General features: G+C 48.3%; 1 protein-coding gene across 3 annotated transcripts; it reads right to left on the minus strand.

Moving 5' to 3' along the window:
* Positions 1–321: 321 nt before the first annotated feature.
* Positions 322–27,667, minus strand: MANBAL (mannosidase beta like). 3 transcript variants are annotated; one of them, XM_047853812.1, is made up of 3 exons: positions 27,627–27,667; positions 16,733–16,945; positions 322–1,257 (listed from the first exon to the last, which is right to left on the minus strand). In XM_047853812.1, the coding sequence occupies exons 2-3, from the start codon at positions 16,880–16,882 to the stop codon at positions 1,150–1,152; spliced, it is 258 nt and encodes an 85-aa protein (XP_047709768.1). In that variant the 5' UTR covers positions 16,883–16,945; positions 27,627–27,667; the 3' UTR covers positions 322–1,149. The 3 variants fall into 3 exon arrangements, with proteins under 3 accessions (XP_047709768.1, XP_047709770.1, XP_047709769.1); XM_047853814.1 differs by having other exon boundaries at positions 16,733–16,942; positions 27,627–27,651; XM_047853813.1 differs by lacking the exon at positions 27,627–27,667 and adding an exon at positions 21,532–21,584.
* Positions 27,668–27,674: the final 7 nt, after the last annotated feature.

A 27,674-nucleotide genomic window follows, 5' to 3' on the forward strand; every position in this document is an offset into this window, starting at 1 on the left:
TCTACTTGGTTTTTTTCAAGCCACTTGGAGGGCAAGCAGCGTCTTCCTCTGGCAATGGGAACTGGGGAGTGAGTGGGGCCCAGCCCCGAGGGAAACTCTCACACACGCATGGACGTTCACGACTGTTTCCAGTGACTAAGGACCACATGAAGCAGTTGGCTGGACCCTTCCTGAAACCTGTCCCAGAACGGCTTGGTCTAAAGCAATGCTCTGGCCATCCTCGGCCCCACTGTCCCACTTCTCTGGGGGAGCCCCTTCCCTATACCCAGGGCAGGGACCCAGCCTCCCCCTTTCCCTCAGCAGCAGGCAACACACAGGAGGTCCAGCGTGGGAGGCAGTTTATTGATGTTTATTTGCCCAGATGACTCTTCCTCACTGTTCTGGGGTTGAAAGAATTAGGGGAAGTGGAGACGTGTCAGATGGAAGCCAAAAGGCACACACTGAATGTACCATGATGGGCTAAAAAGAGGTCGGTCTGAGATTGACAAGCCCCCCATTTCAGAGGCTCAGAAAGACTGGGCCCAAGAACATGGGCCAAGTCCCTTCCATTTGCCAGAGAACCAGGCACAACCCTGGCCGGCTTTCCTGCAGGCTCTCACACCAGGCATCTTCGGGCCTGGCTGTTGTGCCTGTGGGACCACCAGCATCACAGTGGCCATGGTGTCTTGACCTAAACAAACAGGGAAGGCCTGGCTTGGCTCCTTCTGTACTAGGGGAGACAAAGGTGACTGATGAGCAGATCTGCGGTGCACGAGTAATGGGAGGGGCAGTGCTTGTCAGCGTGAGATCATGACTCTAGAATGTAGTGTAAATCCACAAGGTGGGTAAGTAAAGGCTGGTCACAATGATTAAGCATGGAAGTGTCACTCTGAGCCAGCCCAACTTCTGAACAGGCAGACTTCTTAGACAGCCTCTGCTCGTAGGGGGTTTCAGTCCCCTTGGCTCTAAACTGTCACGGAAGCAGAAGGAAGTGGAACTGCCCAGCTGGGGCCTGGGGACTGCCACGATTGTCCAGATCTCTGTGGTCAGAGAGCGGCCCAGCCACCTCAGCCCTGCCCCTGGGATGAAGGAGGGAACAGGACGTTGAGTCCCGGGAGGGCTGCCCCCTGGGCCCGCGCCCCGCCTGCCTGGCTCCGCAGGCCTCTTCTTCTACCGCTTCTTCTTGGCCTCCTTCTTGGGCCTCTTGCTGGCAGAAAGAGCAGCAGCCTTGGGCTTCCTCGTCACCTCCACACTTCTAGGCTCGGAGGGTTCTGCCTCCTGCATGGCAATAGAAAGGAGAGTCCCGTTTAGACGAGTCAAGCCTGACACCAGCAAAACGAGACTGTGTCTGAAGGGGGCTTCGCAAACTAAAGCACACTGCCACAGAAACACCAGGGACAGGAACCGTCAGCGCCGGGACCCCAGACCGCAGGTCTGCAGGGCTGCCCCTGGGGGAGCAGGGCGGTCCTCAGTGAAGAACAGAGGAAGAGGCCCCAAGGGAGGAGGCAGCCTCTGGAGTCTCAGGAGGCCTGGGTGGCGTTGAGGCTCCTCCGCGTACCAGCCAAGTGACCTTGTGAGCAACTCACTTCCCCTTCCTGTGTCTTTGGTTTACCCACCTCTGAGATGGAAATAGTGATACACGCCCCGGAGGGCTGAGGTGAGGAGGCAAAACGCATGGAAAGCGCCCCGGGGCCGGCTGGCTGCTGGCCCTGTGCTGGTCCCGGGCAGATGGCAGGTGGGGAGCCGGCTGGGGGACAGACCCACTGTGGCTTGCTCTCCTTCGGCCCTGCTGTTCTCCTTCTCCCGTTCAACCCACAGACTGCCAGGGCCGGGAGGGGTGGAGAGTGCCGGCCGGCAGGTGGGCAACCCCCACACTGTGTTCTGTGGGGCCTGGCAGAGGTGCCCTGTGGGGGAGGGCAGAGGCCAGCCTTGGGCGGAACTCCAGACTCTCCCTACAACTGGGGCAGCCCTGGTTTGTATCTGTCGGGACTCGTTCCCTGTAAGATCTGGTTTACACAGAGGTCCCGCTGCTAAAAAAAGGTTCAAACCCGCAGATCCAGCCCTGGCCTTCGTTGCACAGATGAAGACAGAGGACTCCAGGCGAGGCGCTCGGCTTGCCACAGCCACAGAAGCCTATGTCCAAGAATCTGGAGTGGATTCAGTCCTGTCAAGTGCTCCCTCCTCCCCTGGGTGATAAGTCACGCTGTGCCTCGGCCAGGCAGGATGCTAGCGAGGCAGGTCCAGCCCAGAGAACACTGACCACAGCCCCTGGGCCTCCTCCGGCCCACAGGCAGACTTCAGTTGGCCTGCAGTGTTTATTTCTAAGCATTTGAGCCAACTGGTAGACTTCCCATTCAATCTGGACTCCTAGCTTTTCTTGAAAACTTTAAACACCTAGTAACGCTGGCCCCTAATCCCCCGGTGGAAAAAAATGGGCTGGGCAGCGGCTGCCCCTTTATTCAGGTGCCCATGCTCCCCACACCCCCCACGGCCCGCTGTCCCCAGCACTACAGAAAGGAAATGTTTCTCAGTACCTGTGTCCTTTTATCAAAAACGGGAAAATAAAAAGCAGACTAAGAATACTAAGAAGGAGCACACTTCTGGAAGAGAAAAATATTTCCCCGTGTTTAACCGGCCGACTCCCAGCTTCCAGCTTGCTTTGCTCTCTGCCCTTCCCTGGCCCTGCACCTTAAGCTATGTGCTCACAGAAGCCGCGTGACCGTGGCTGGGAGAGGCAGTTCACACCTATGTACTGGCCTACTCCAGAGATCTGTCGGCTCCCTCTCATCAGCCATCACTGCCTCCTCTCCACCCTGCCAGCCTCCAGCAGAGACACCAGATATAAAGGCCCAGACCAGCCCCGGGTACCCGCGGGTGACCTTCCCAAGATAACGAGGGGGCTGGTCCCTCCCCTGGCCAGGTCTCCGACGGTGGCTCTGGACTTTCCCAGCCTATCTACTTGTGTGATACTGTTAATGTAACTTGGCTAAAAAAAAAAAAAAAAAAAAGGAAGAAAGAAAGAAAAAAAAAAGTTGGCCTGTTAGAAAGACAAACAAACAAAACAAAACCTCAGAGGAGCCAGTGTGTCAAGTGCAGGAGTTGCCGGCTGCAGAGCACAGCAGGAAGGCTACTGTTTAAGGCAAACCCCACAAGGCACGATGCCTTTGAAGACCTTGGGAGCTGGAAACCGTCCCCACTGCAGTACCTATGAGGCCAGAGGAAACCAGTCAGTCCCTGAGTGCCCCAGGCAAAGGCCCCATGAGACGATGGCTTATGCACAGGGAACTTGCCAAGCCCGCCAGGATCTCCACAGATGGAGCCCCCCTCCCCCGCCACTCGGAGCTCGAAGCTGGGTGCCTCCTCCACTTTCAGTAGGGCCCAGTTCAGAATCCACAGGGACGGTGACACCCGGCTGCCATCCCCAGTGCTTCCCTCAGATCCTCTCTTAGGCACCTTATCTTTATCTCTCCTGAGCAGACCTCGCTCCCGATCCAGCTGTCTGTCAGATGACTGGACTGGCACCTTCCAGGCACCTCCAACCCCACTGTCCCAGACCAAGCACGGCTCCTCCTCCAGCAGGCCGGGTCCTCCTCCCCACCCGAGGCAGAGCAACTGGAGTCCCAGTAACCCCAGCCCTCTCTCCTCCCAACTGTCCAGTCACCAGGTACCGGTGATTCAACAACCCCTTCCACCTCCTGACTTGGTCACCCTCTCTAGCACCAAAGTCCCTCCTTTGGTCCCTCCACTGCTAACTGACCTCTCTGCTCAGTGCCACAGATCCCCCCACCTTAAACCTTCCAGGGGGCTCTCTATCCCCCATGGTCCCATGCCCCACACACGGGATGGCATCTAAGGAGGCCACATCTCCAGCTTCTTCTGGGCTCTTCTCTAGACCTCACACTGGGACAGGTGTCGGGGCTTCTGCCAGTCACTCTTAACAAGAGGAGCACCCTTCCTGGCCACCCAGCAAAGCCCTCCCTGTGGCCCAGGACAAGAACACACTCCTACTCACCATCCAGCCTTCCTTCCCTGCTCCTCCACCTCCAGCAGTGTCCATCCCTCCCTCCACCCCTACCCCCTCCCACCCCCAGTACCGAGGAACTGTGCATTGCCACTGTTACCTTACCACAGTAACATATTCTCCTGTTTGTCTCCCCTACCAGCTGTGAGCTCCTTGGGACAGCTTCAATTGTGAAAGAAAAGAAAAGAAAAGAAAAAGGAAAAGGAAAAGGAAAAGGAAAAGGAAAAGGAAAAGGAAAAGAAAAGGAAAGAAAAGGAAAGAAAAAAGGGAAGGGAAGGGAAGGGAAGGGAAGGGAAGGGAAGGGAAAGGAAGGGAAAAGAAAAGAAATGGAAGATCAGGTAAGATCTCCCATAACCATGGGGACTTCACTCTTGTTTATCATCATGAAAACAGAACACACTCAAGGGTGCCTGGTTGGTTCAGTCAGTAGAGCATGTGACTCTTGATCTCGGGGTTGCTGAGTTCAAGCCCCACTTGGGGCATAGAGATAACTTCAGTAAATATTTACAAATATATGTACATAACGTTTAGTGCTGGGTCTCAGTTTTCCCATGGGCACAGAGGACATAAGCAGCTTTGAAACCCAATATACATTCCCAGAAGCATGGCCAGACATAGCCACCAGTAATAATAACAACAACAACAGCCACAACGGCTGCTGATACTACTGTTTACAGGAGGCCGGGCCCTGGGTTATATGGTGTGTACATACCTTATTTTAGCCTCACAAAGTGCCATAATGAGTCCCATTGTACAGATGAAAGAAACACTCAGATCGTGTGACTTGCCCAAGGTGTCACTTGGTGAGCAGCAGTGCCAGCATGTGAAGTGCGGTCTTTAACGGCTCTAGGATATCATCTGTCCCCGGTTTCCTCGGGACCTCAGGGCTGGAGACTGAGAACCAGAGTCAACTGTGAAATCTATTCTCTATTTAGTAGCGGCTGGAACCACAGGTTCCACAGGTGGCCGTGTGGAACGACAAGAATGGCTTGTTCCAGATTCTGTCGATGGGTCACTCGGACCCCTTGTTTGTGACTGAGGTTCCCACAGGAGTCAGGAGGGCGGGTGAGTGCTCCCCGCACCAGGCTGTTTCCCACAGCTGAAAGCAGCTCTCTGTGGGCGTATGTACATGTTACCGTCATCAAGTCATCTGGATGCATGATCTGTCTCCTCCTCACCCCAGACCTCCTCCTCTCCTCCCCATCAAAGATTCTGGCATCGTCACCCACCCAGTTACCCAAGCTAGTAACCTCCAAGCCGGTTCTGAGTTCTCGCCGCCCCCTCGTGCCCCCCCACATCCCATCGGCCCCAGGTCCTGCCCGCTCTACGTTCTGAGGGTCTCTCAAATCCACCCGGCCCCCCTGGACACACACTGCTGCACCAGGTCACAGCCCGCGGTCTGCCCCCTCACTGTGTCAGCCTCCCACACGCTCTCCTCGCCACCTACCTCACCGCTTTCAGTCTATTCTAGAACAACAGTCCCAACCGTGTCTGTTTTCCGCTTTAATATGTTTCTGGTTCCCTCTTCGTAGGAGACAAATTCCAAGACCTTCCTTGTGGCCTCCAGGGCCACTCCACTCCAGAGCCGGCCCTGCCCCCCGGCACGCCCCCTCACAGAGCCCACTCCGTCACCCCAGGCTGCCGGCCCGCCAGTATCGCCCACTGCTTTGTTCCCTTTCCTGCTCTGCCTAGGTCCCCCGCACCCCCACCTATCTATCCACACCCAATGGATGCAGGTTCCGTGCCAGGCACCACGGGGTAATGAAGAGAGCACATGCTTAGTGATGCGCACCAAGCGTCCGCTCACTGAGCCCCCATCACCCCAATGAGCCAGCCACTGTGAGCTCACTTGACAAGAAGGGAAACTGAGGCTGAGTCTCGGTGACGGGTCCAATGGGGCACAGCCACCTTCCCCCCCAAGCTATAGGGAAGAAAAGGCAGCTCTTATGCACATGATAAGACTCTGGGGTCCTAGCCACAAAGAGCTGTAGCTCCGGATTCTTAGCTAGTAAGGACGACTCTGCATGAATGACTGACTCGTAAATTCTCTTCAAACGCACGTTGCTGGTACAAGCGAGGCAGACTCCGAGTACCACAGCCCCACCTTTAAATCTGGGAACTCCGGGCCTCGCCTGAGGCAAGTTTTAAGTCTCCTCAGCGAGCATGCCATGCCCAGCCATGGCCACCACCACCGGGAGGATCAGGAAACCTCCCCTGCCAGGTGGCTCCAGGCTCTGCGGAGGCACCCGTCCTCTGTGGACACAGGCCTCATCAATAATGAAGCAGTTCCACAGCTGCTTACGAGGCCAGAAAATTGCTGCTATTCATCAGATTCAAATAATCGAATCTGTGCCACAATGCATCAAATCCCTTCCAGCAGGGAAGGCACTCAGGATTTTATGATTTCCACTATACAGTTCAGTGTGGATTGAGTCCGATAAATCAGGACAGAATGTCATTCCATACGGGCTGAAACCACTCTCTCCTCTCAAGTGGTCCCGGGAAGGAAAACCACTGTGCTATGCTCAGGCACCCTCACGCACCTTATCTCACTTGATCCCCAAGAACTCTGGCTTGGGTCTGCATGCCCTCCTTTTATAGCTCAGGACACAGGCTCAGGGACATGAAGGGCGTGCCCAGTGCCGATGCTCCTGTTGGTCCCGGTCTCTTGCCCCAGGCCTGGGTGGGGTGCCCCCCCCCCCCAGAAGACCTTGCAGGGGTAGAACTAGCACTGGCCTTGAGGGGGAGAGAGGACTGGCCGAAACAGGGCGTGGGGGAGGCCTTCCGTGGCGGCTCAACAAGGCGCACGAAGACGGAGTGTCCAGGATGCGCCTGGCAGGCAAGAACTGTGATTACAGAGAACAGCCTTGGAGCTCATTCCAGACACAATTCAGCACGACTGCAGGCCCGTCCCACCGGCTGGGCTGTGGCCCTTTGCGTCCGGCTGTCTCTCCCATGAGACGGCACACATCTCGAGACCATGTTTATACCGTCACCCTGCCCGCCACACAGCAATCTCTCCAGAAGGGCTCGTTAAGTAAAAAACACCCTGCTGCCCAATTCAACTGCAAACTGCTCCCAAGCTTAAAAAAAATACAGGGCAGAAGTGCAAAGTTAGTTCTACGAGGCTGTCTCCTAAGGTGTTGAGAGTAGGTATAATATACACTTGCCCAAGTTAATTATTTACTCTGGCAATCCCAGGCAGAATTTTCCAACAGGCTCCTGAACTTCCAGGCCACAGCCAGAGCTGGGAAGCCTCCCTCATTTTTAGGGCTCCAAATCTGCAGAGCTTTCTGGCTGACAGTGAAGTCTACGTGGGCATCACACTGAAAGCCACCACTCTTGCTATCAATTCTGGTGAGTTCTCCACTGGATCACAATGCTGGGCATCAGTTGTCTCTGTCTGCCCAACACCCCCTTTTGCACTGGGGCTCTGCCATTTCTCTATCCCGTACGGTTCTAGGGGGACTCTCAGTCACGGTGGCCACTCCTGTGGCCAGTTAAATGTGGCCTGGCCAGAAATGGTACCCACTGCCCCTTCCTATCGATGGAGCAAGGTGCAAGCACGTGGCCAAGCCAGAGCCAGGCAGAGGACTTCCATGAGACCTGGAAAGTGAGCACAGGCAGAGAGATGGCTTCTCTTGCTTATAAACCATGAGCAGTAAGGATGCAGACTGGGGCTGCTGCAGCCATCTTCCTGACTTGTGACAAGTGCCTAAGAATGAGGCCAACACTCACAGGAAAGCCAGGAGATGGAGACAGAGCCCTGAAGACCTTTTGAGCCTCTGAACCCAGATGTGCCTTGAAATTCCCAGTTCTGAGAACCAATACAATTTCTTTCTGGAAAAACTGCTGGAGCTGTTTCTGACTTTCAACACAGAGTCCCCATTACTGCAGGAAGAGACTGTGGCAATCCACACAAAGACAGCAGAGAGGGAGTTGAAGGTACTGGCTAGGGGCTGGCAGCCGGCTGGGGAGACATGAACCCAACACATGAAGAGATGGGAACAGTCAGCGTTCGAACTAGTAGGAGAGTCTGTGATTCACTGCCAGAGGAACCGTTCCTATCTGCTAGGTGAGTCGCTGAACTAAAAGTCAACACCCACTTGCTTAGGGTTAACCGGATCAACATTCTGTGTAGAAACTGATCCGAAAGAGGCTGGGAGTAAGTTCCAGCAGGCTTTTGGGGAAGGGGGAGGAGCGTGCTGCCTTTATTGCCTCACTACCTGCTCCTTAAACTCCTGGAATTTGGCTCCCACCTCATCAAACTGAGAACAGCTATAGCCTGTCTTCCCAGAAAATGTGCCTGAGCATAAAGATATCTAGCACATTTTTGTTCACAATTTCAGGGACCCTGTGAACTTCTGAAGCCTATTCAGGGACCCACAGGGACCCAGGAACTCTGTTAAGAACTTTGCTCCACTGAAGCCGAACTCTGGAGGAGAGCAGCCTTTCCTCGGTCGCTCAGGAGTTCTTGTTGTGCGGTCCCCATGGGGACTGGGTTGTACACGTACTCTCCTTGAACCACGGCGGTTTTCAGGGAGACCACAGTCCCCTCTGCCCGCCGCTCTGCCCTGTCTCTCCTGAGACAGCGACAGGAACGGAGACCCCAGCTTTGTCTGCATGGCACCCCTGTCCCTCCTGGGGCGGGACCCTCCCCTCCCGCCACACTGGCCATAGCTGTCCCAAGCTGGGTCAGCCACAGTTCCTTCCCTGGGGATTCTGGAACTGGGACCAAGCAGGAAGGCAGCCTCCAGATGCTGCAGCTGAAAGACATAAACTTTGGAAGCTGTCAGTGGCCATGTTTCATCTCACCACAGGGACAGTGAGCAGAGGAAGCAGGGCCCTGGTAAGATAAATGAAAGACAGGAGATGGACAGGGAGGGGATACAGAGGAGATGCAGATGGTGAGTGACAGAGTCCCTGGTTCTCACCCCTTCCAGAGGCCCAGCTGCACCCCCGCTCTGGGACAGCACCCGCTGTCTTTTCAGTACATCTTTTCAGTATACCCACACTGCACAGAAACCACTTCAAGCAGGTTGGGAATGCCCCAGGTTCAGGCCTTTTCTGAATCTTAATTTCTGTTGAAAAGCTCAGCAACACACTCTCAGGGTTTCAAGTAATAATGCCATATTGATAAAATAATTCCCAGGCCTCTATCCCCAACTTCTCACTGGCTGTTTCTTTCCCACTTGGACGTCTTGCTATTATTTCAATCTTAACACATGTAGAACTGAACACTTCCTACCCTCCCAAAATTGGTTTGTGCTTCAGGGAAATCGTCTAAAGATTGGACCAGTGGCTGCATAACAGAATCACCAGAACACTTCAAGAAAATACTGATCCAGGCTACAGTGAACAACAGAATCAGAATCTCTATGGGGGCAGTCCAGGCCTTTGAAAACTCCCCAGGCAGGCGCAGACAGATGGAAAGTAGTGGACCAGCCCGAGGACTCCCTAGGCCCTTACTCACAGCAGACATCAATGAGGCTTTACCTGGAGCCCAGAAGCAGCCCAGAAGCCTTTCACTATGGCCACCACAAAATCAATCAGAATGGCATGAGAGATGAAATGTACCTGCCAGCCTGGACTAGAGAGAAACGGTGTAAGGATCTACGATCTTATACTTTAGAATCCAACCTACAAGAAAATGCTTGGATTAAGTGTGGCCCAGGCCTCAATCATTCTCACACAAATGTTTATTTTCTCAGGTCTTAGTTTAATGAGGTGTTGACGAGAACAGTTCTCATTTGGCTTAGGACTGGAAGGACTTTAGTTTTGATTTTGCAAATTGGTTCTTACTCCCACTATGAAAAGGAAGGGGGTGGGGTGGGAAGCATTCGTATGTGTTCCTTCTTTCTTCCCTGATTACCCCCAAAAGAGCTTTCAAAATAATCTGCTAAGTATTGAAGTACTGAAGTCATAAACTAGTTGCAAAAAATCGGCTTACTGGAACAACAGGAAAGACATTCTTTCGCTTTTCAAAGGCTTTCCCATCATCTAGAGCCAAAAATATTATCTTCTGACCCAAAAAGCCACTAATAAACCTTGTTTCTATAGGCCAAGCAAGAGGGATGATTTTGCCCGAAGCAAACTGTCAAAAAGAGCGAGATTGTTCTCTGGGTCCTCCCACCCCCACTTCTGCCCTCTCCCACCTCCTGGCACCCTCCACTTCCCTCCTGCCCTCAGGCTGCCCGGGGTCCCCACCAGCTATTCTCACTCCACAGGTACCCTTCCTCCCTAAGAGCTCCCTGGCTCCAAGCAAAATCTTCTTTTCTCCATCCCCATTCAAATCCCACATCCCAGCTAGCTGCCAGGCTCAATCCCTGAACACAGGCTCAGCGCCCACCCTCCCTTCATGAGATGGCTTGTGCGCAGAGTGCCGTGTCCCCTTCTATCCATTTAGGAGTGTGGGGAGTCCGAGAAGGCTGCCCGATGGGGGCACCCTGAGGAAAGCTAGCAGCAGAGTCTCTGCATAACTGGGGGCCTGAGGCTCCAATAAAAAGTTTAATGACCAGTACTGTTATTTGTTGCTACTGATCCACTGAAAAGCTTTAAAAAGCTAAAACAGTAAGCTTCAGTCATGAAGACAGTTCACTTATGCGAGCCTTACTGCTCTAAACTGCAAGATAAATTAAAACGAGATGTTATGTACTCTATTTATATTTTAAAAGACGAAGCTGTTGTCCCAAATTAACCTCTAAATAGCAGAGTGGGGAAGTAGGCATATTGCTGAGCCCTTTGTCAACTCCCCGTCTCAAAAGACCGCCACCCACTGCGCCGCTAAGGACAGCAGAGAGAGGAGGGAAAGGCACCCCTTTTCCCTTGTTTGCTGAACTGACCCAGGCCTCTGTGGCTAGCCTGGAAGGGTTAAGAACATGACAGGAGGTGAGCAGCAGCTCTCCAAAAGGCCACACACCTCTGACTCTACATCTCTGCCTACAAAATAAAAACATTCATCACCTCCCTCCCTTAGGACTCTTGGCATTGGCTTCATCAGTGGCCAATGACAGTAAAAATGTTTGTTATTTATAATCGCCAATAGCATGCCGAGGCTGGGAGGACAGAGCCCCAGAGCACAGGGATTACGCTTTTAGAGTGTGATACAATTGTGGGTGGAAACACTCCAATCGTGACCTCCTTCTCCAAATACCAGAATAAGAAACAGAGATGGACAGAACCATCCGGAGGCCACGGGCCCATGTCCATGTTCACCAAAGTTCTCGATGCCCTCACTGGCTCTGCCTTCCCCCCGCCCGCCCTTTAAATGCTAAATCCTCGCAGCTGTAGCCTTGGACCTCTCCTCATCTCAGCCCATGTTCTCAGCCCGGAAACTTCGTCCTCGCCCCAACTTCAAGTACATCTCGACTCTCACGTGTCGATGGACACTCAGCCCAGACCCTCCTCCTGCTAGAGACCTTCTGCATACTTGGCAGAGCCACCCGGTATCTTTTCTTTCTTTTTTTATTTTATTTTTTAAGTTTACATCCAAATTAGTTAGCATATAGTGCAACAATGATTTCAGGAGTAGGTTCCTTAATGCCCCTTACTCATTTAGCTCATCCCCCCTCCCACAACCCCTCCAGCAAGTTCTCCATATTTAAGAGTCTCTTATGTTTTGTTTGTCCCCCTCCTGTTGTTATATTATTTTTGCTTCCTTTCCCTTATGTTCATCTGTTTTGTATCTTAAAGTCCTCATATGAATGAAGTCATATGATATTTGTCTTTCTCCGACTAATTTCGCTTAGCATCATAATACCCTCCAGTTCCATCCACGTAGTTGTAAATGGCAAGATTTCATTCTTTTTGATTGCTGAACAATACTCCATTGTGTGTGTATATATATATGTATATGTATATGTATATATATATATATATATATATGTATATATATATATATATATATATATATATATATATACACACACATCTTTATCCATTCATCCGTCGATGCACATTTGGGCTCTTTCCATACTTTGGCTATTGTTGATAGTGCTGCTATAAACATGGGGGTGCATGTGTCCCTTTGAAACAGCACACCTGTATCCCTTGGATAAATACCTAGTACTGCAATTGCTGGGTCGTAGAGTAGTTCTACTTTTAATTTTTTGAGGAACCTCCATACTGTTTTCCAGTGTGGCTGCACCAGTTTGCATTCCCACCAGCAATACAAAAGGGTTCCTGTTTCTCTGCATCTTCATCAACATCTGTTGTTGCCTGAGTTGTTAATATGAGCCATTCTGACAGGTGTCAGGTGGTATCTCATTGTGGTTTTGATTTGTATTTCCCTGATGATGAGTGATGTGGAGCATTTTTTCATGTGTTGGTTGGCCATCTGGATGTCTTCTTTGGAGAAGTGTCTATTCATGTCTTTGCCCATTTCTTCACTGGATTATTTGTTTTTTGGGTGTTGAGTTGGTAAGTTCGTTATAGACTTTGGATACTAACCCTTTATCTGAGATGTCGTTTGCAAATATCTTCTCCCATTCCATTGGTTGCCTTTTAGTTTTGCTGACTGTTTCCTTCGCTGTGCAGAAGCTTTTTATTTTGATGAGGTCCCAACAGTTCATTTTCACTTTTGTTTCCCTTGCCTCCGGAGACATGTCAAGTAAGAATTTGCTGCAGCCAAGGTCAAAGAGATTGTTGCCTGCTTTCTCCTCAAGGATTTTGATGGCTCCCTGTCTTACACTTGGGTCTTTTATCCATTTTGAGTTTATTTTTGTGTATGGTGTAAGAAAGTGGTCCAGGTTCATTCTTCTGCATGTCGCTGTCCAGTTTTCCCAGCACCACTTGCTGAAGAGACTGTCTTTATTCCATTGACTATTCTTTCCTGCTTTGTCAAAGATTAGTTGGCCATCTTTTCTTTTTTAATGTTTATTTTTGAGAGAAAGAGAGAGAGACAGAGAGAGAGAGAGAGACAGAGGCAGAGAGAGAGGGGGACAGAAAATCCGAAGCAGGCTCTGCACTGATAGCAGCGAGCTTGATGTGGGGCTCGAACCCACAAACCGCGAGATTGTGACCCCATCCAAAGTCAGGAGCTCAACCAACTGAGCCACCTAGGTGCCCCCCGAACCACCTGGATATCTTAAAGGCACCTGTTTAAAACTGAACTCAGCACGCTCTTTCCCCAGCTACACCCCAAGTGGCTCCTTTGCCTGGGCTCCCCACTGCATCAGTAAATGGCTATGACTCTCCCAGCTACGTGAGCAGGATCTCTGGGACAGAGTCATCTCCAAGAAAAATTGGTCTCCAGAATATCTTGTACGTTGTTTAGCGAAAAAAGAAACATGTAAAGCTGTATTTAATAGTATGCTATCTTTTACGTGTCAAAGGGGAGAATATTTATATATGTACGTATGTACATACACATCACACACACATATATACATTTGCTTATGTTTCCAAAAAGAAACAAAAGAAGAATAAATCAAAATAATAAAAATGGGGGTGCCCGGGTGGCTCAGTTGGTTAAGTGTCCAACTCTTAATAAATTGGCTCAGGTGATGATCTTGCAGTCAGATCAAGCCCTACATCAGGCTCCTCACTGAACACAGAGCCTACTTGGGATTCTCACTGTCTCCCTCTCTCTCTGCCCCTCTCCAACTTGTGTGCACACATGCACACGTGCTCGCTCTCTCAAAATAAATAAATACTTGGGGCGCCTGGGTGGCGCAGTCGGTTAAGCGTCCGACTTCAGCCAGGTCACGATCTCGCAGTCCGTGAGTTCGAGCCCCGCATCGGGCTCTGGGCTGATGGCTCAGAGCCTGGAGCCTGTTTCCGATTCTGTGTCTCCCTCTCTCTCTGCCCCTCCCCCGTTCATGCTCTGTCTCTCTCTGTTCCAAAAATAAATAAACGTTGAAAAAAAAAATAAATAAATAAATACTTATTTAAAATGCTTATTTATGGGGGGGGTGGGGAGGAAGAGAGAGAATCCCAAGAAGACTCCATGCTATTGGCATAGAGCCCGATGTAAGGCTCGAACTCAAAAATGGTGAGATCATGACCTGAGCCGAAATCAAGAGTCGGATGCTTGACTGACTGAGCCACCCAGGCACCCCAATAAACTTTTCTTTTTAATTTAAAAAAAATAGGGGCGCCTGGGTGGCGCAGTCGGTTAAGCGTCCGACTTCAGCCAGGTCACGATCTCACGCTCTGTGAGTTCGAGCCCCGCGTCAGGCTCTGGGCTGATGGCTCAGAGCCTGGAGCCTGTTTCTGATTCTGTGTCTCCCTCTCTCTCTGCCCCTCCCCCGTTCATGCTCTGTCTCACTCTATCCCAAAAATAAATAAACATTGAAAAAAAAAAATTTTAAAAAAATAATAAAAATGGTTACCTATGGAGGGAGGAAGGGAATAGGGTAGAGAATATTGATATTAAAGGAGACTTCTGTTTCTGAAGACAATTTTATCTTGTATCATTTTGATGTGGGAAAATGGTGTACGTACACATTTTATATCTTTTAATTAAATCAAAAAGGAAAAACATATAAAAGTTCAAAACAAGCTGAAGCAAATTAAGCTAAATTTGTATGACGATGGGAGTATAACTATATGAAAAAAAGAATTACTAAACACAGTACTCTGACCATACATCCCTACTGGGACATATTCTAAGGCCAAATAGAACCTCAGAAAAATCTTAAATTTCATTCTGAGTCTTACTGTTAGTAGTAGAAAACAATGCAGTTTTAAGTTATAATAAATATATTATAAGTGTGCAGAATAGAATCAACATTAAAAAAAAAAAAAACAAAAAAAAAAACCCTGCTTTCTTTAGAAAAGCTTACTTGCAAGGTTGGCCCTTGGAGGGCACCAGTGAAATTGGATTTTGGGTGGTTCCTACAATTCCCAGAACTGGTAAGGGTGACTCACTGTACCTAAACCAAACAATATGGTTTATGCTGAATACCTGCTTTCCTGCTATAAGTCTAGAATTTTGTCCATAAGCAGCTTATGTAACGTACACTCAATATTATTAAGTCCTAGGCAATGAGTCTCTAATGAACTTCCCTGGTAGACAATATTTCACACAACTTGATGAGGCTCCCATTGAGACCATCTGAGCATTAAAAAAACTAAAGGGGCACCTGAGTGGCTCAGTCAGTTAAGTGTCCGACTTTGGCTCAGGTCATGATCTCACAGTTCGTGGGTTCGAGCCCCGCATCGGGCCCTGTGCTGACCGCTCAGAGCCTAGAGCCTGGAGCCTGCTTTGGATTCCGTGTCTCCCTCTCTCTCTGACCCTCCCCCACTCATGCTCCGTCTCTTTCTCTCTCAAAAATAAACATTAAAAATTTTTGTAATTAAAAAAACTAAAAACGTGTCAAATGTATAAAAATATATGTTCAAAATGATACAAAAATCAAAGTTTCATTGGTCAAGATTGGAGGTTGCTGGAGTCCAAACTTACTGCTCTGAAAATTATAAAGGGAAAGAAGCAATAATTTATCCAGCCGTTACTATGAATAGCATTTCAGAATAACCATACAGGCAATGAAGAAAAGGTCTTCTTCACTGAAGAATTCCAGCTAGTAAAAGCAGAAGGAAATAATGGAACTTAGCAATGATCACCGAGGGATGCTAAAACGACTTAGGTGAAAGACTGGTGGGGATTTTTTTTTTTTTCAACGTTTTATTTATTTTTGGGACAGAGAGAGACAGAGCATGAACGGGGGAGGGGCAGAGAGAGAGGGAGACACAGAATCGGAAACAGGCTCCAGGCTCTGAGCCATCAGCCCAGAGCCCGACGCGGGGCTCGAACTCACGGACCGCGAGATCGTGACCTGGCTGAAGTCGGACGCCCAACCGACTGCGCCACCCAGGCGCCCCTGGTGGGGATTTTTTAATAGAGGGATCAGCTAACACCACCTGAATCCACCGATCAATCCTAGAATCTCTAAACGGGTGACAACCAGACACATGTCCATTGATGACATACAACAGGAAGTTCACAGCACCAGCTATGAGGTGTTCTTACCAAATAACCTGATCGGAGCTGACCCAAGCCTCTAGACTGAATTTCCAATTAATAGGAAGTATGGGGAACAGAGAAACATGTTAAATGACACCACACAGAGGCAATCAGCTAAATCCTGGATATGGATATCGTAGATGACAATGACCTGCTTTCTCCAACAGATCAATGTCATGAGCAAACAGAGGGTAGTAGAAGGAGTGTGAATGGCTACAGGATAAAGAGACCTATAGGAAAACGTCAAAACCACAAAAAGCCCATCTGATCCTGTCAGTCTCCTACTTAAAACCCTCTGGGCCCTGCCCGCTCTTCTGGCTGCACCTCTCATCATGACCCCTCTGTGCTCTGGCCACAGTTACCTTCATTCAGTTACTTGAACTAGAGTCCTTGCAAATGCAATTCCCTCTCCCTGGGGGAGGGGCAACAGGCGGGCCCCTGCCCCAGTAAAATCAGGCCCTTCCCCTCGATACACACCGGCACAAGTGCCCTGGACTTATGGCAACATGCACGCTTGTTCCATATCTGCCCTTCTCTCAAGGATTAGAAGCTCCGTGAAGACAGATACTACATCTCGAAGCAGGATGACAGGTAGTAGGCACTAAATAAAAACCTGCTTCACACATGTGAACAAAGAAAATACTGGTCACGTGGTTCGAGGCCACTGGGTGGGAATGTGACATCGTCCCAACCAATCTTCTCTGCTGTGCTGTTTTTAGTACCTAGAACCCCGTCTGAGGAGTGGAGGCTCACAGGGAAGAACTCACCACCTCGTGGGACTTGGGAACAGGTACGATGATGGCCAGCACACAGATGAGCTGGAAGATGGCTCCCAAGAAGAGTCCGTACCGTAGCAGGTTCTCCAGGAAAGTAGGCTCGGGCACCTCGGGGGGTGAGAAGTCCAGGTCGGAGGCCATGACCTCAGCCGCCTGCTGCCTTCGGTCGGTCTCCTCTGACTCACCACCCTCCAGAGCCAACTTCTAAACACAAAGGTTAAGTGTCATGTTTCTACAACTGACTTTTAAATAGTTCCACTTGCACAAACACACACAAACTTGCAAGAATACATAAAGCAATTATAGTGAAATGCTAACAATTCTTGAATCTAAGGAGAATACATATGGATAGTCGTTGGACTATTCTTTCAACTTTTTTGTGGGTCTGAAATTTTTCCAAGTTAGAGAAAATAAATAAGTAAATGCAAACACTTCAACACAAATCTCTAATCAACATACGTTTGAAGGCCAGCTATGTTTCAGGTTTTGTTCATTCGTTCACTTATTCATCCAATTATCCATTCAACAAACACTTACTGAACACCAAGTACTGAACAGAGGGCAAAAGAGACAAATCCCTGCTCTCTTGGGGCCTACATCTCAGGGCACAGGCAGGCAATGCATCCAGACATGCTACGTCAGCTAGTGACAACTGTTTTGAACAAAACTTGAGGGTACTATTTTAATCTGTACAGGGTGACAGACAGGAAGGGCTCTGAAAGAGACAGGAATCGAGTGGCAGAGACACAAAGTGTAAGCAAACCACTGGAACGCATGAGAGAAGCACATCGAGGCAGAGAGAAAGGCAAGTGTCGAGGCCCTGGGGTAGGGAAATGAGTCCAAAATGTCAGAGAAGAATGCTCGGGAAGGAAGAAAGATCAGAGAGGAGTGCAGGCTGACCCACTAGGACCCTGACACTTCCGAACTGACTGAAGCCACTGAAGGGTTCTGAGCAGACAAGTGACATGATCTGACTTACGTTTTTATATATATACATATTTTTTAAATTTAAATTTTAGTTAACATACAGTGTAATATTGGTTACAGATGTAGAATTCAGTGATTCATCACTTACATACAACACGCAGTGCTCATCACAAGTGCCCTCCTTAGTACCCACCACCCATCTAGCCCATCTCCCACCCACCTCCCTCCATCAACCCTCCTCGGTTTGTTCTCTATAGTTAAGAGTCTCTTGCAGTTTGTTTTACTCTCTCCTTCCCCCCATCTTCCCATATGTTCATCTGTTTGGTTTCTTAAATTCCACATGAGTGAAATCACATGGTATCTTTCTCTGATTGAAAAAGTATGCTATCTTATTTTGCTTAACATTATACATTCTAGCTCCATCCACGTCATAAATGGCAAGATTTCATTCTTTTTGATGGCTGAGTAATATTCCATTATGTACATACACTACATCTTCTTTATCCACTCATCAGTCGAAGGACACTTGGGCTCTCTCCATAGTTTGGTTATTGTTGATAATGCTACTATAAACATTGAGTTGTGCGTATTCCTTCAAATCTGTATTTTTGTATCCTGTGGGTAAATACCTAATACTGCAATTGCTAGATGGTAGGGCACTTCTATTTTTAGTTTTTTGAGGAACCTCCCCACTCTCCCCTAGAGTGACTTACATTTTATTTTTTATTTTTTTTAACTTTTTAAAAAATGCTTATTTATTGAGAAAAAGAGAGAGCAGGAGAGGAGCAGAGAGAGAGACAGACAGACAGACAGACAGACAGACAGAATCCCAAGCAGGCTCCACAGCACAAAGCCAGACACGGGGCTCAAACTCATGAACCGTGAGATCATGACCTGAGCCAAGAGTCAGACGCTTCATCAACTGAGCCACCCGGGCACCCCGAGTGTCTTACATTTTAAGTGGTGGGATGAGGGGGTACAGAGTAGACACAGGAGGCCAGTGAGAAGGCTACTGCCAGTAACCCAAATAAGAGATGCTGGGGACATGAATGACAGGGGGCACGGTGGTGGCCAGTGGTGACAGGTCCAGCCTCAGCCAGCTTCTGCTTTCAGCAGGGACCCCACTCCTAATACCCTGGTCAAGCCGAAAGAACTGCCTGTAGTTCTCCAAGAGCCCGGGCTCTTTCAAAATCCTGGGCCTCTTGGGGCACCTGGGTGGCTCAGTCAGTTAAGCGTCCGACTTCAGCTCAGGTCATGATCTCACAGTCCACTAGTTCGAGCCCCGCGTCAGCCTCTGTGCTGATACCTCAGAGCCTGGAGCCTGCTTTGGATTCTGTGTCTCCCTCCCTCTCTGCCCCTCCCCTGCTCATGCTCTGTCTCTCTCTGTCTCAAAAACAAAAATAAAAACAAAATCCTGGGCCTCTGCCCAGCTGCACACTCTGCCAAGAGTGCCCTTTTCTGTTCTGACTGCATGGTGAAGCCCCCACTGTACCTCCAAGGCTGAGCTCAAGGGTCACCTCTCCAGCATGCCCTCCTTATCGCCATCCTCTTACCCTGGTATGACTGAACTGTTTCCCCTCGACCACGGCACCTCCTGCCCACCCCAATGAGAAAGGGGCAAACTTACTTTGGAACCAGGCCCACCTGACTCCAAAGTCCTCTGTATTTTCAGAGATCTGTGCCACAATGCAACTTCATGCTAAAAGTGAGCTGTCCAATATGGTGGTCATGAGCCACATGTGGTTACTGAGAGCTGAAACAGAGCCGATCCAAACTGAGAGGGCTGTTAAATATATACTCCATTTAGGAGCTAGCAGGAACATAAAAATGTAAAATATCTCATTAACGAGATTTTTATATTGATTACATGTTGAAATGATATACTGGATTAAGTTGTATTATTTTCACCTGACCTTGAAAAAGAACAAAATTGGAGGATTTACTTTCTGAGTTTAAAACTTACTAGACAGCCACAGTAAGCAAAACAGGCACTGGGATAAGGATATAGACTAACGGAATAGGCAGCTGAGAAATACATCCTCACGTGTAGTCAGCTGATTTTCAAACAAGGGCGCCAACACCACTCAATGGGGAAGAACAGTCTTTTCCACACATGCTGCTGGGAAAACTGCATAGCAACATGCAAAATAATGAGGCCAGACTCTTATACCATATACAAAAACGAACTAAAAAATGAGTCAAAGATATGGGGCACCTGGGTGGCTCAGTTAGTTAAGCGTCCAATTCTTGATTTCGGCTCATGTCATGGTCTCAGTTTGTGGGATTGAGCCCCTCATCAGGCTTTGTGCTGACAGCATGGAGCCTGCTTGGGATTCTCTCTCTCCCCACCTCTCTCTGCCCCTCCTCTGCTCACGCTCTCTTCCTCTCTCAAAATAAATAAATGCGCTTAAAAAAAAAAAGAATCAAGGATCTAAACTTGAGAGCCAAAACTATGAAACTCACACAAGAAAACGTAGGGGAAAATCTTCATGAAACTGGACTTGGCAATGATTTCCTTGATGTGACACCCAAAGCACAGGCAACAAAATAGAAAATAAATTGGACTTCATCAGAATTTAAAAATTGGTGCATCAAAGAACACTATCAAAATACAAACTAGAGTGAAATTATACTAGAGTGAAAATAGAAACTAGAAAACAGTTTGGTTGCTTCTCAAAAAGTTAAACCTAGAACCACCACATGAAGGGGTGCCTAGGTGGCTCAATCAGTTAAGCATCCAACTCTTGATTTCTGCTCAAGTCATGACCTCACAGTTCATGGGTTCAAGCCCCATGTCAGGCTCTGTGCTGATACTCGGAGCCTGCTTGGGACTCTCTCTCTCTCCCTCTCTCTCTGTCCCTCCCCTGCTCACGTGCGCTCGCTCCTGCACACTCGGCTCACGCTCTCCCCAAAAATAAATAAACTCAAAAAAAAAAAAAAAAAAAAGAATTACCATATGATCCCGCAACTGCACTCCCAGGTATATGCCCAAAATAACTGAAAGCAGGAGCCCAAACTGATACTTGTACACCAGTGTTCACAGCTGCATTCACAACAGCCAGAAGATGGAAACAACCAAGAGCCTATCAACAGATGAATGGATAAACAAAACGAGGTACATACATACAAAGGAACACTATTCAACTATTAAAGGGACTGAAATTCTGATACACGCTATAACATGGATGAAGCTTGAAAACATGATGCATGATACTCAGTGCAACAAGCCAGACACAAAAGGACAAATATTGTATGATTCTACTTCTAAAAGGTACCTAGAATAGGCAAATTCTAGAGACAGACACAAATTCTAGAGGCAAAGCCTAGAGACAGAAACTAGACTATAGGTTAGCAGGAGCTGGGGGAGGAGGAATGGGGAGTTATTGTTTAATGGATAGAGTTTCGGTTTGGGATGATGAAAAAGTTCTGGAAATAGATAGTGATGATGGTTAGACACCACTGTGAATGCTACTGAACTATATAGTTAAAAATGGTTAAAATGAGGGGCGTTGGGTGGCTCAGTTGGTTAAGTGTCCGACTTCTGCTAAGGTCATGATCTCACAGTTCACAAGTTCGAGCCCCGCGTCGGGCTCTGTGCTGACAGCTCAGAGCCTGGAGCCTGCTTTGGATTCTGTGTCTCCCTCCCTCTCTGCCCCTCCCCTGCTCATGCTGTCTCCTCTCTCTCTCTTTCTCTTTCTCTCTCTTTCTCTCTCTCTCTCTCACACACACACACACACAAATAAGCATTAAAAAAAACCTGTTTAACAAAAAATAATTTAAAATGGTTAAAATGAAAGAAAAAAGGTTAAAATGGTAAATTTTATGTTATATATATATGTTACCACAATAAAAACATTTTTTACCTTTTTCTTTTTACTTTTTTAAGTAGGCTTCACACCCAGCAGGGAGCCTGGCATGGGGCTTGAACTCATGACCCTGAGATGAAAACCTGAACGGAAATCAAGAGTCAAGACTTGGACACTTTAGGGGACTAAGCCACCCAGGTGCCCCTGTTTTTACTGTTTAAGTGTAGCTACTAGAAAATGTAAAATGACCCCAAGTGGCCTGCACTGTGTTCCTGTGGCATAGCTCTGGGCTAAAGAAAACGTTCTGCTCCGGGCTGAAGAAAAGGTTCTAAGACCTTCCTCCACTTTGGCTCTGCAGCATCACTGCTTTGCACGACTGTCCCAACGCCAGGGAGTGACTAAAGGATGACAAAACCACCTTCTCAGTAAACAGAGTGGGACCTATGCAAATTCACACTGTCCTGCACACACAGGAAGGTCACGTGCCTGAGCCAACAGGGTGGCCACTCTCCCATCACTTCTGCTCTCTTTGGGAGCTGCCTTCAAAGCCCAAGGCCCCTCTTAAAAAAAAAAAAAAAAATCCTCAGAGCTGGCAGATCTTCCTCCTCCCAGGAAGGATTTGACTTCTGGAAAGAACCCAACCTCATCTGGATCCAAGTGTGGTGAATCAGGTGGGGCCTCGAGCTCAGGAATACCATTTTTGGTCAAATACAAGGTATGCCGCTCAGACACCAGGCAGCTTGTTTGGGGTGGCTCATGAACTGGCCCCGAAGTGAATTCCAGGGTGGCCACGAGAACAGCTTCTCTGGAGGAAACACGCGGCTCTGCCAGGGCACCACCACGTGAACACCAAGGTGTAAGAAAAAGCTCACATTCCTTCACAGTGGCAGCTCATAAAGTATACATTTTTAAAAATGCCCTTGGTCCCAAAGCTGTAACAAGCCTATTGAACTTATCGATACTTAGATGAACTATGCTGAACAGCAACACTGTTAATGAATATTTGGAATATCATAAAAAGATGGGGCCCGGGGGTGGAGGCAAAAAGCCAGACTCTATCAGCAATTAGCTACACTTTGGGCCCATCTCTTGACCTCCTGGGGACTCGATGTTCTCAGGAGCCAAACGACAATCATCTCTATTCTGAGCTATAATGCATTTAGGATTCTTTTTTTTTTTTTAATGGCAGTAAGACAACCTATAACAAGAGCCATAAAAGTGATTATATCCTTTGACTGAATAACTCACTTCCTAGAATTTACAGCAAGGAAACAATTCAAACCAAGAAAAAAGGCTTCAGGTACAAAAAAGTTCATGGCAATGCTATTCATTATGCTGCAAAACAGGAAGCAACCAAAATGTCCAACAGTAAAGCAGTTAACCCGATTATGGCGCATCCCGGCCCAGTCCGCCTTCACTACAATGGCAAATATAAACAACACGTATCAGGCCAGCATAAAGTCTTTGAGAATAACATGAGCTGAAAAAAGAAAACAATTATATAAACCCTGTGGCCGTGACCACGTATAAAGTGATTTCACCGGCCAGAGATCAGAAGAGACTAGGAAAATGTAAATCGCTGCTGTTCAAGCGAGGACTCCTATACTGGACAGCACAGGTGTCACGGGAGGGTGGCTGTAAAAGGGTCCTGGGAAACGTCAAACGCTCTACACATGTAGCGTATGCTTTAGAACGCTTCCCTAGCTTTCTCTGCACCCCTGTGCTTGACCTCCCGGCCTTCCTGCCAGTCCTCTGGGTCTTCCTTTCCTGAGTACAGAAGTCCCATGAGTCCGACTCATCCTTCACATCTCAAGCGGGAGGCGGCTGCCCTCAGGCTGCCTGGTGCCCAGTGGTTCCCCGGGCCACTGTTGCGGTAGCAGCAACAGCAAGGAGCGAATCACTTGCCGGATACGCACGACACTTCCCAGTCAGTATCTCATTCGCTTCCCAACCAGTGGGGAGGTGGGTATTACTGCTGATGAGGATGAGGAAACTGAGGCTTCAAGAGGTTACATGGCCTGCCCAGGGATTACTTGGTGGATGAGTGGTAAAGTCAGGGTTCAAACTGGCTGGCTCCTCCAGAGCCTGAGCTTTCCCCACCAGGTCGACGGCTTTCCAGCTGCAGGCTGTGACCCATTAGGTGAGCTATGGAAACCACTTAGGGGGCTTTATCCAGCACGGTTTCCCTTTCCCTTCGTTAGCTAGCACTTTAATTAAATAAATAACAACAGAAAATACCGTAATAGTAAGGATCAATATTGTCTCCTGAAGCTTTATTTCAGTTGTAGCCATTTACATCCAAGTATGTGTGCCCTAGGCCAAAATTCAAAACCTATTGCTTGTTATCTGAGAAGTAAGGAGTCTGGAGTCTTAATGTTTTTCACTTGCTCACTATAAGGCCCTGGTCCGGACCTGACTCAAATATTTGGTAAATGACGATGCCTATGCCTGTCTCCCACCATGAAAGCAAGAGCAGATGCCTCAACCAAATGCCTCATTGAACAATGAGAAGTAGGAGTTGAGAAGCCTGGGGCCTGCTTAGGCTTTCCCGGTGAGTCAGGGCAGAGCTGACTATCCTCCGGTGTGACTCTAGCCAGAGTCACTTTAAGAGCAGAGGTTTTCACACGTTGTGGAAATCTCTTACCCCTACCAGAATTTAATAAAAACTACTTACTCATCTATTACCAAACATGGCAAATAATTTCATAAGCTACTAGAACCCTTGAGGCTCATCCCTGAATGCCAGACTCTAGTGGTCTCAGATAGTCGTTCATTGGATACATATTTATTCAGCGCCTATTATGTGTCGATATTATTCTGACTCCTGCCAGGGAGTTTTCATCCAAATGAAATTTCATCCAATCACACACACACACACACACACACACACACACACACACACACACACGTAATACAATGTCAAAGGTATTAGGAGAAAATATAGAGGGAGTGCTGTTTTATGTGAGGCGGTGAGGGAAGGACCTCTCTGAGAAGGTGACATTTCAGCAGAGGCAAAAAAAAAAAAAAAAAGGCACAGGAATGAGTCATTTAAATGTCTGCTGGACTACCCCAGGTTGGAGGAACAGCGAGGATAAGGTCCTGAGTCAGGAATGAAACTTGATGATCCAGGAGAACAGTAGAGTGAGCAAGCTGTGTAGGGCTAGCAGGCCATTATAAGACCTTTGGCTTCTCCCCTTAATAAAAGGGGAGCCACTCGAAGCTACTTAGCAAAGAAGATGATAGGGTCTGACTTATTTTAAAATGGTCCCTCTGGCTGCTGTGTTGAGAACAGACTGCAGAGGGGTAAGAGTGGAAAAGAAACACGGAGACCACTTAGGAGGCTGCTGTAACAGTCAAAAAGACCTGCTTGCACCCGGTTGTAAAGTGGAGATGGTAAATTCTGGGGTTATGGACATATTTTGAAGAGAGAGCTACTGGCATTGCTGAGGTGAAATCTGAAAGAAGTTAAAAATTGGGGCGCCTGGGTGGCTCAGTCGGTTGAGCGTCCGACTTCAGCCAGGTCACGATCTCGCGGTCCGGGAGTTCGAGCCCCGCGTCGGGCTCTGGGCTGATGGCTCAGAGCCTGGAGCCTGCTTCCGATTCTGTGTCTCCCTCTCTCTCTGCCCCTCCCCCATTCATGCTCTGTCTCTCTGTCTCAAAAATAAATAAACATTAAAAAAAAAAGAAAAAAATTAAAAAAAAAAAAAAAAAGAAGTTAAAAATAATCCCTGAAGGTGAAGCTATTCTGTATGATATTGTAATGGTGAATATAAGGATTTGTCAACATGCATAGAACTTTATAGCACAATGAGTAAACTTTAATGGATGCAAATGTTTAAAAAAAAATCATTTAGGAGGTCAAGGTATCCCAGTAGGGAACACAAAATGTGACATTCTGAATTGAAATGTTTTACAAATGTATGGGGCGCCTGGGTGGCTCAGTCAGTTAAGCATCTGACTTCGGCTCAGGTCATGATCTTGCGGTTTGTGAGTTTGAGCCCCGCGTCGGGCTCTGTGCTGACAGCTTGGAGCCTGGAGCCTGCTTTGGATTCTGTGTCTCCCTCTCTCTCTGCCCCTTCTCTGCTCGCATTCTGTCTCTCTCTCAAAAATATATATATATATATTAAAAAATATTAAAAAAAAAAAAAAAGAAATGTTTGACAACTGTATTAAACAACTTCACTGAAAGGGCAGGGGGAGTCAGGTGTTGACCTCAGTAACTTTGGAAATGAGTGGAGTCTGTGGGACTAAAGATAAAAGGAATTGCACTTGCACAAGTCTAGTTGGTAACATTATTTCCCAAAGGGGATAGAGGTTAACAATTCTGAAACCATTACATAGGTATACTGAAACTGAATTGGGTAAATGGATGGTAGATGGTGGGAGCTAAGATTAGTCACAGATAAGCCAGAGGAGGAGGCTAGAATGATCCACGTGGAATGGATGAGAGTTGCAGATATCAGTATGAACCCCTATTTAGCTTAATATAGATACAGGTGACTCCACAGAGAAATATTTATAGATATGCGTGTATATATACAAGTTAGTACACACACATCTGTCTCTGGCACCAAAGGCCTGGAAACATGGGCATAATGATCACACCTAGCACCGAGGTCTTGGCATTTAATACTTTCTCCAATAAAAGGAACCAAGCTCCTTGGAGAAATGGTTGATTCTGGGACTGAGGCATGAAATGTACAAGATGAACCTGGAACAGAAGGTGTTCACAAAATAAAACAAAAAACGCATGTGCCGGGGTACATCAAAGGGATAAAGGAGTGCCCAACCGCCGAAGCTGGGACAATCTGAGCAATAAAATAGAGCAGCACTGGATTGTAATCCAAAGTATGAAAATAAATATGAGACCACACTGATATAAACTGAATAAGTTAATAAATAAATAGGGCAGAGTTGACAAATTTCCTATGGAGAATTCCCAAAAATTTACATAGATTTATCTGACTTCAAGCGTGAAGCATGATTCCACACTCAAGTATGGGTTCCATGTAATGACTTTCTTCCAAGAGTACAATATGGAAGAGGGAAGGGAGTAATTTTACTGGAAAAACCTGACTGCCTCAAGCTAGTGATCCAGGTTAACACCAACAGTGACCATTTATATTGATAGTACGTACCCTTGATATGATGTCATGAGAATGGCCCTTTACCTCTGTGGTTTTCCTCCCCAATCCCAGTAACTTCAATTTAGTCATGAGAAAAACATCAGACAAACCTCAGCTGAGGATCACTGTACAAAATATCTGACCAGTAATACTCAAAACTGTCAAGCTGACGAGGAAGTCTGGGAAACTGTCACAGCCAAGAGGAGACAAGCAGACGTGACTACTAAACATAACAGAGTATCCTGGATACGATCCAGAAAAAGGACATTAGGCGGAAACTGAGCAACTGTGAATAAAGCATGGACTTTAGTTAACACTAACTTATCAATATTGGTTCATTATGACACATGCACTACCCTAAGGTAAGATCTTAAGAACAGGGGCAATTCTCAGGGCGCCTCCCTGGCTCAGTCGGAAGAGCAGGGGCTCTTGATCTCGCGGTGGTGAGTTCCAGCCCCAGGTTGGGTGTAGAGATTTAAAATAAATAAATAAATAAATTTTTAAAAGAATTCACCCAACACACACGCACTGTGCACCTACTAAGCGCTCTGCACTCGCCAGCTCATTTGATTCTCAGATCAAGCTATGCGCCCATTTTACAGAGAAGGAAACTGAGGACCAGAGGGGCAACACACAGCAATATGGGGCCCACTCAGCAGTCGAATTCTGGCCGGACTGATTCCGGCGCCCGAGCGCTTCCCATGCTCCACGGATGGAAGGAAAGGCCAGGTCCCGGCAGCGAGCGCTGGGGTCGGGCCCGGGCTCGGAACAACGCTCGGGGCGGCAGAGGCGAAGCCGTCCATCTCCCAGGGACTCAAACTCCCCTCTGCAAGCAACTTCCTGAGGGGCGCCCCGGGAAGTTATTCTCGCCGCGCGCCGAGCGTGCCCGGGACCGGCGGAGCAGCGCCGCCGCCGGGAGCAGCAGGGCCGCGGGCGCCGGAGTCCAACCCCCTCAACGTTCCCGCCACCCCGGCGACTCCGCCCCGCCCCGAAGCCCGAGCCCGGCCGCCGCGCCGCCGCACTTACCTCCCGCGCCGCCGGGCCGCTCCCCCGGAAGTGGTTCCCCGCGGCGGA

The sequence above is a fragment of the Prionailurus viverrinus genome, chromosome A3 (assembly GCF_022837055.1).
Source record: "Prionailurus viverrinus isolate Anna chromosome A3, UM_Priviv_1.0, whole genome shotgun sequence".
Taxonomy (NCBI): Eukaryota; Metazoa; Chordata; class Mammalia; order Carnivora; family Felidae; genus Prionailurus; species Prionailurus viverrinus.

What these genes read in the sequence shown, in the direction of transcription:
- MANBAL (XM_047853812.1), bottom strand. Translation starts at nt 16,882, where the DNA reads ATGGCCTCCGACCTGGACTTCTCACCCCCCGAGGTGCCCGAGCCTACT. An exon ending in TTCCCAAGTCCCACGAGGTG is followed by an intron (nt 1,258 to 16,732) that starts GTGAGTTCTTCC and finishes ATTGCCATGCAG; the next exon opens with GAGGCAGAACCCTCCGAGCC.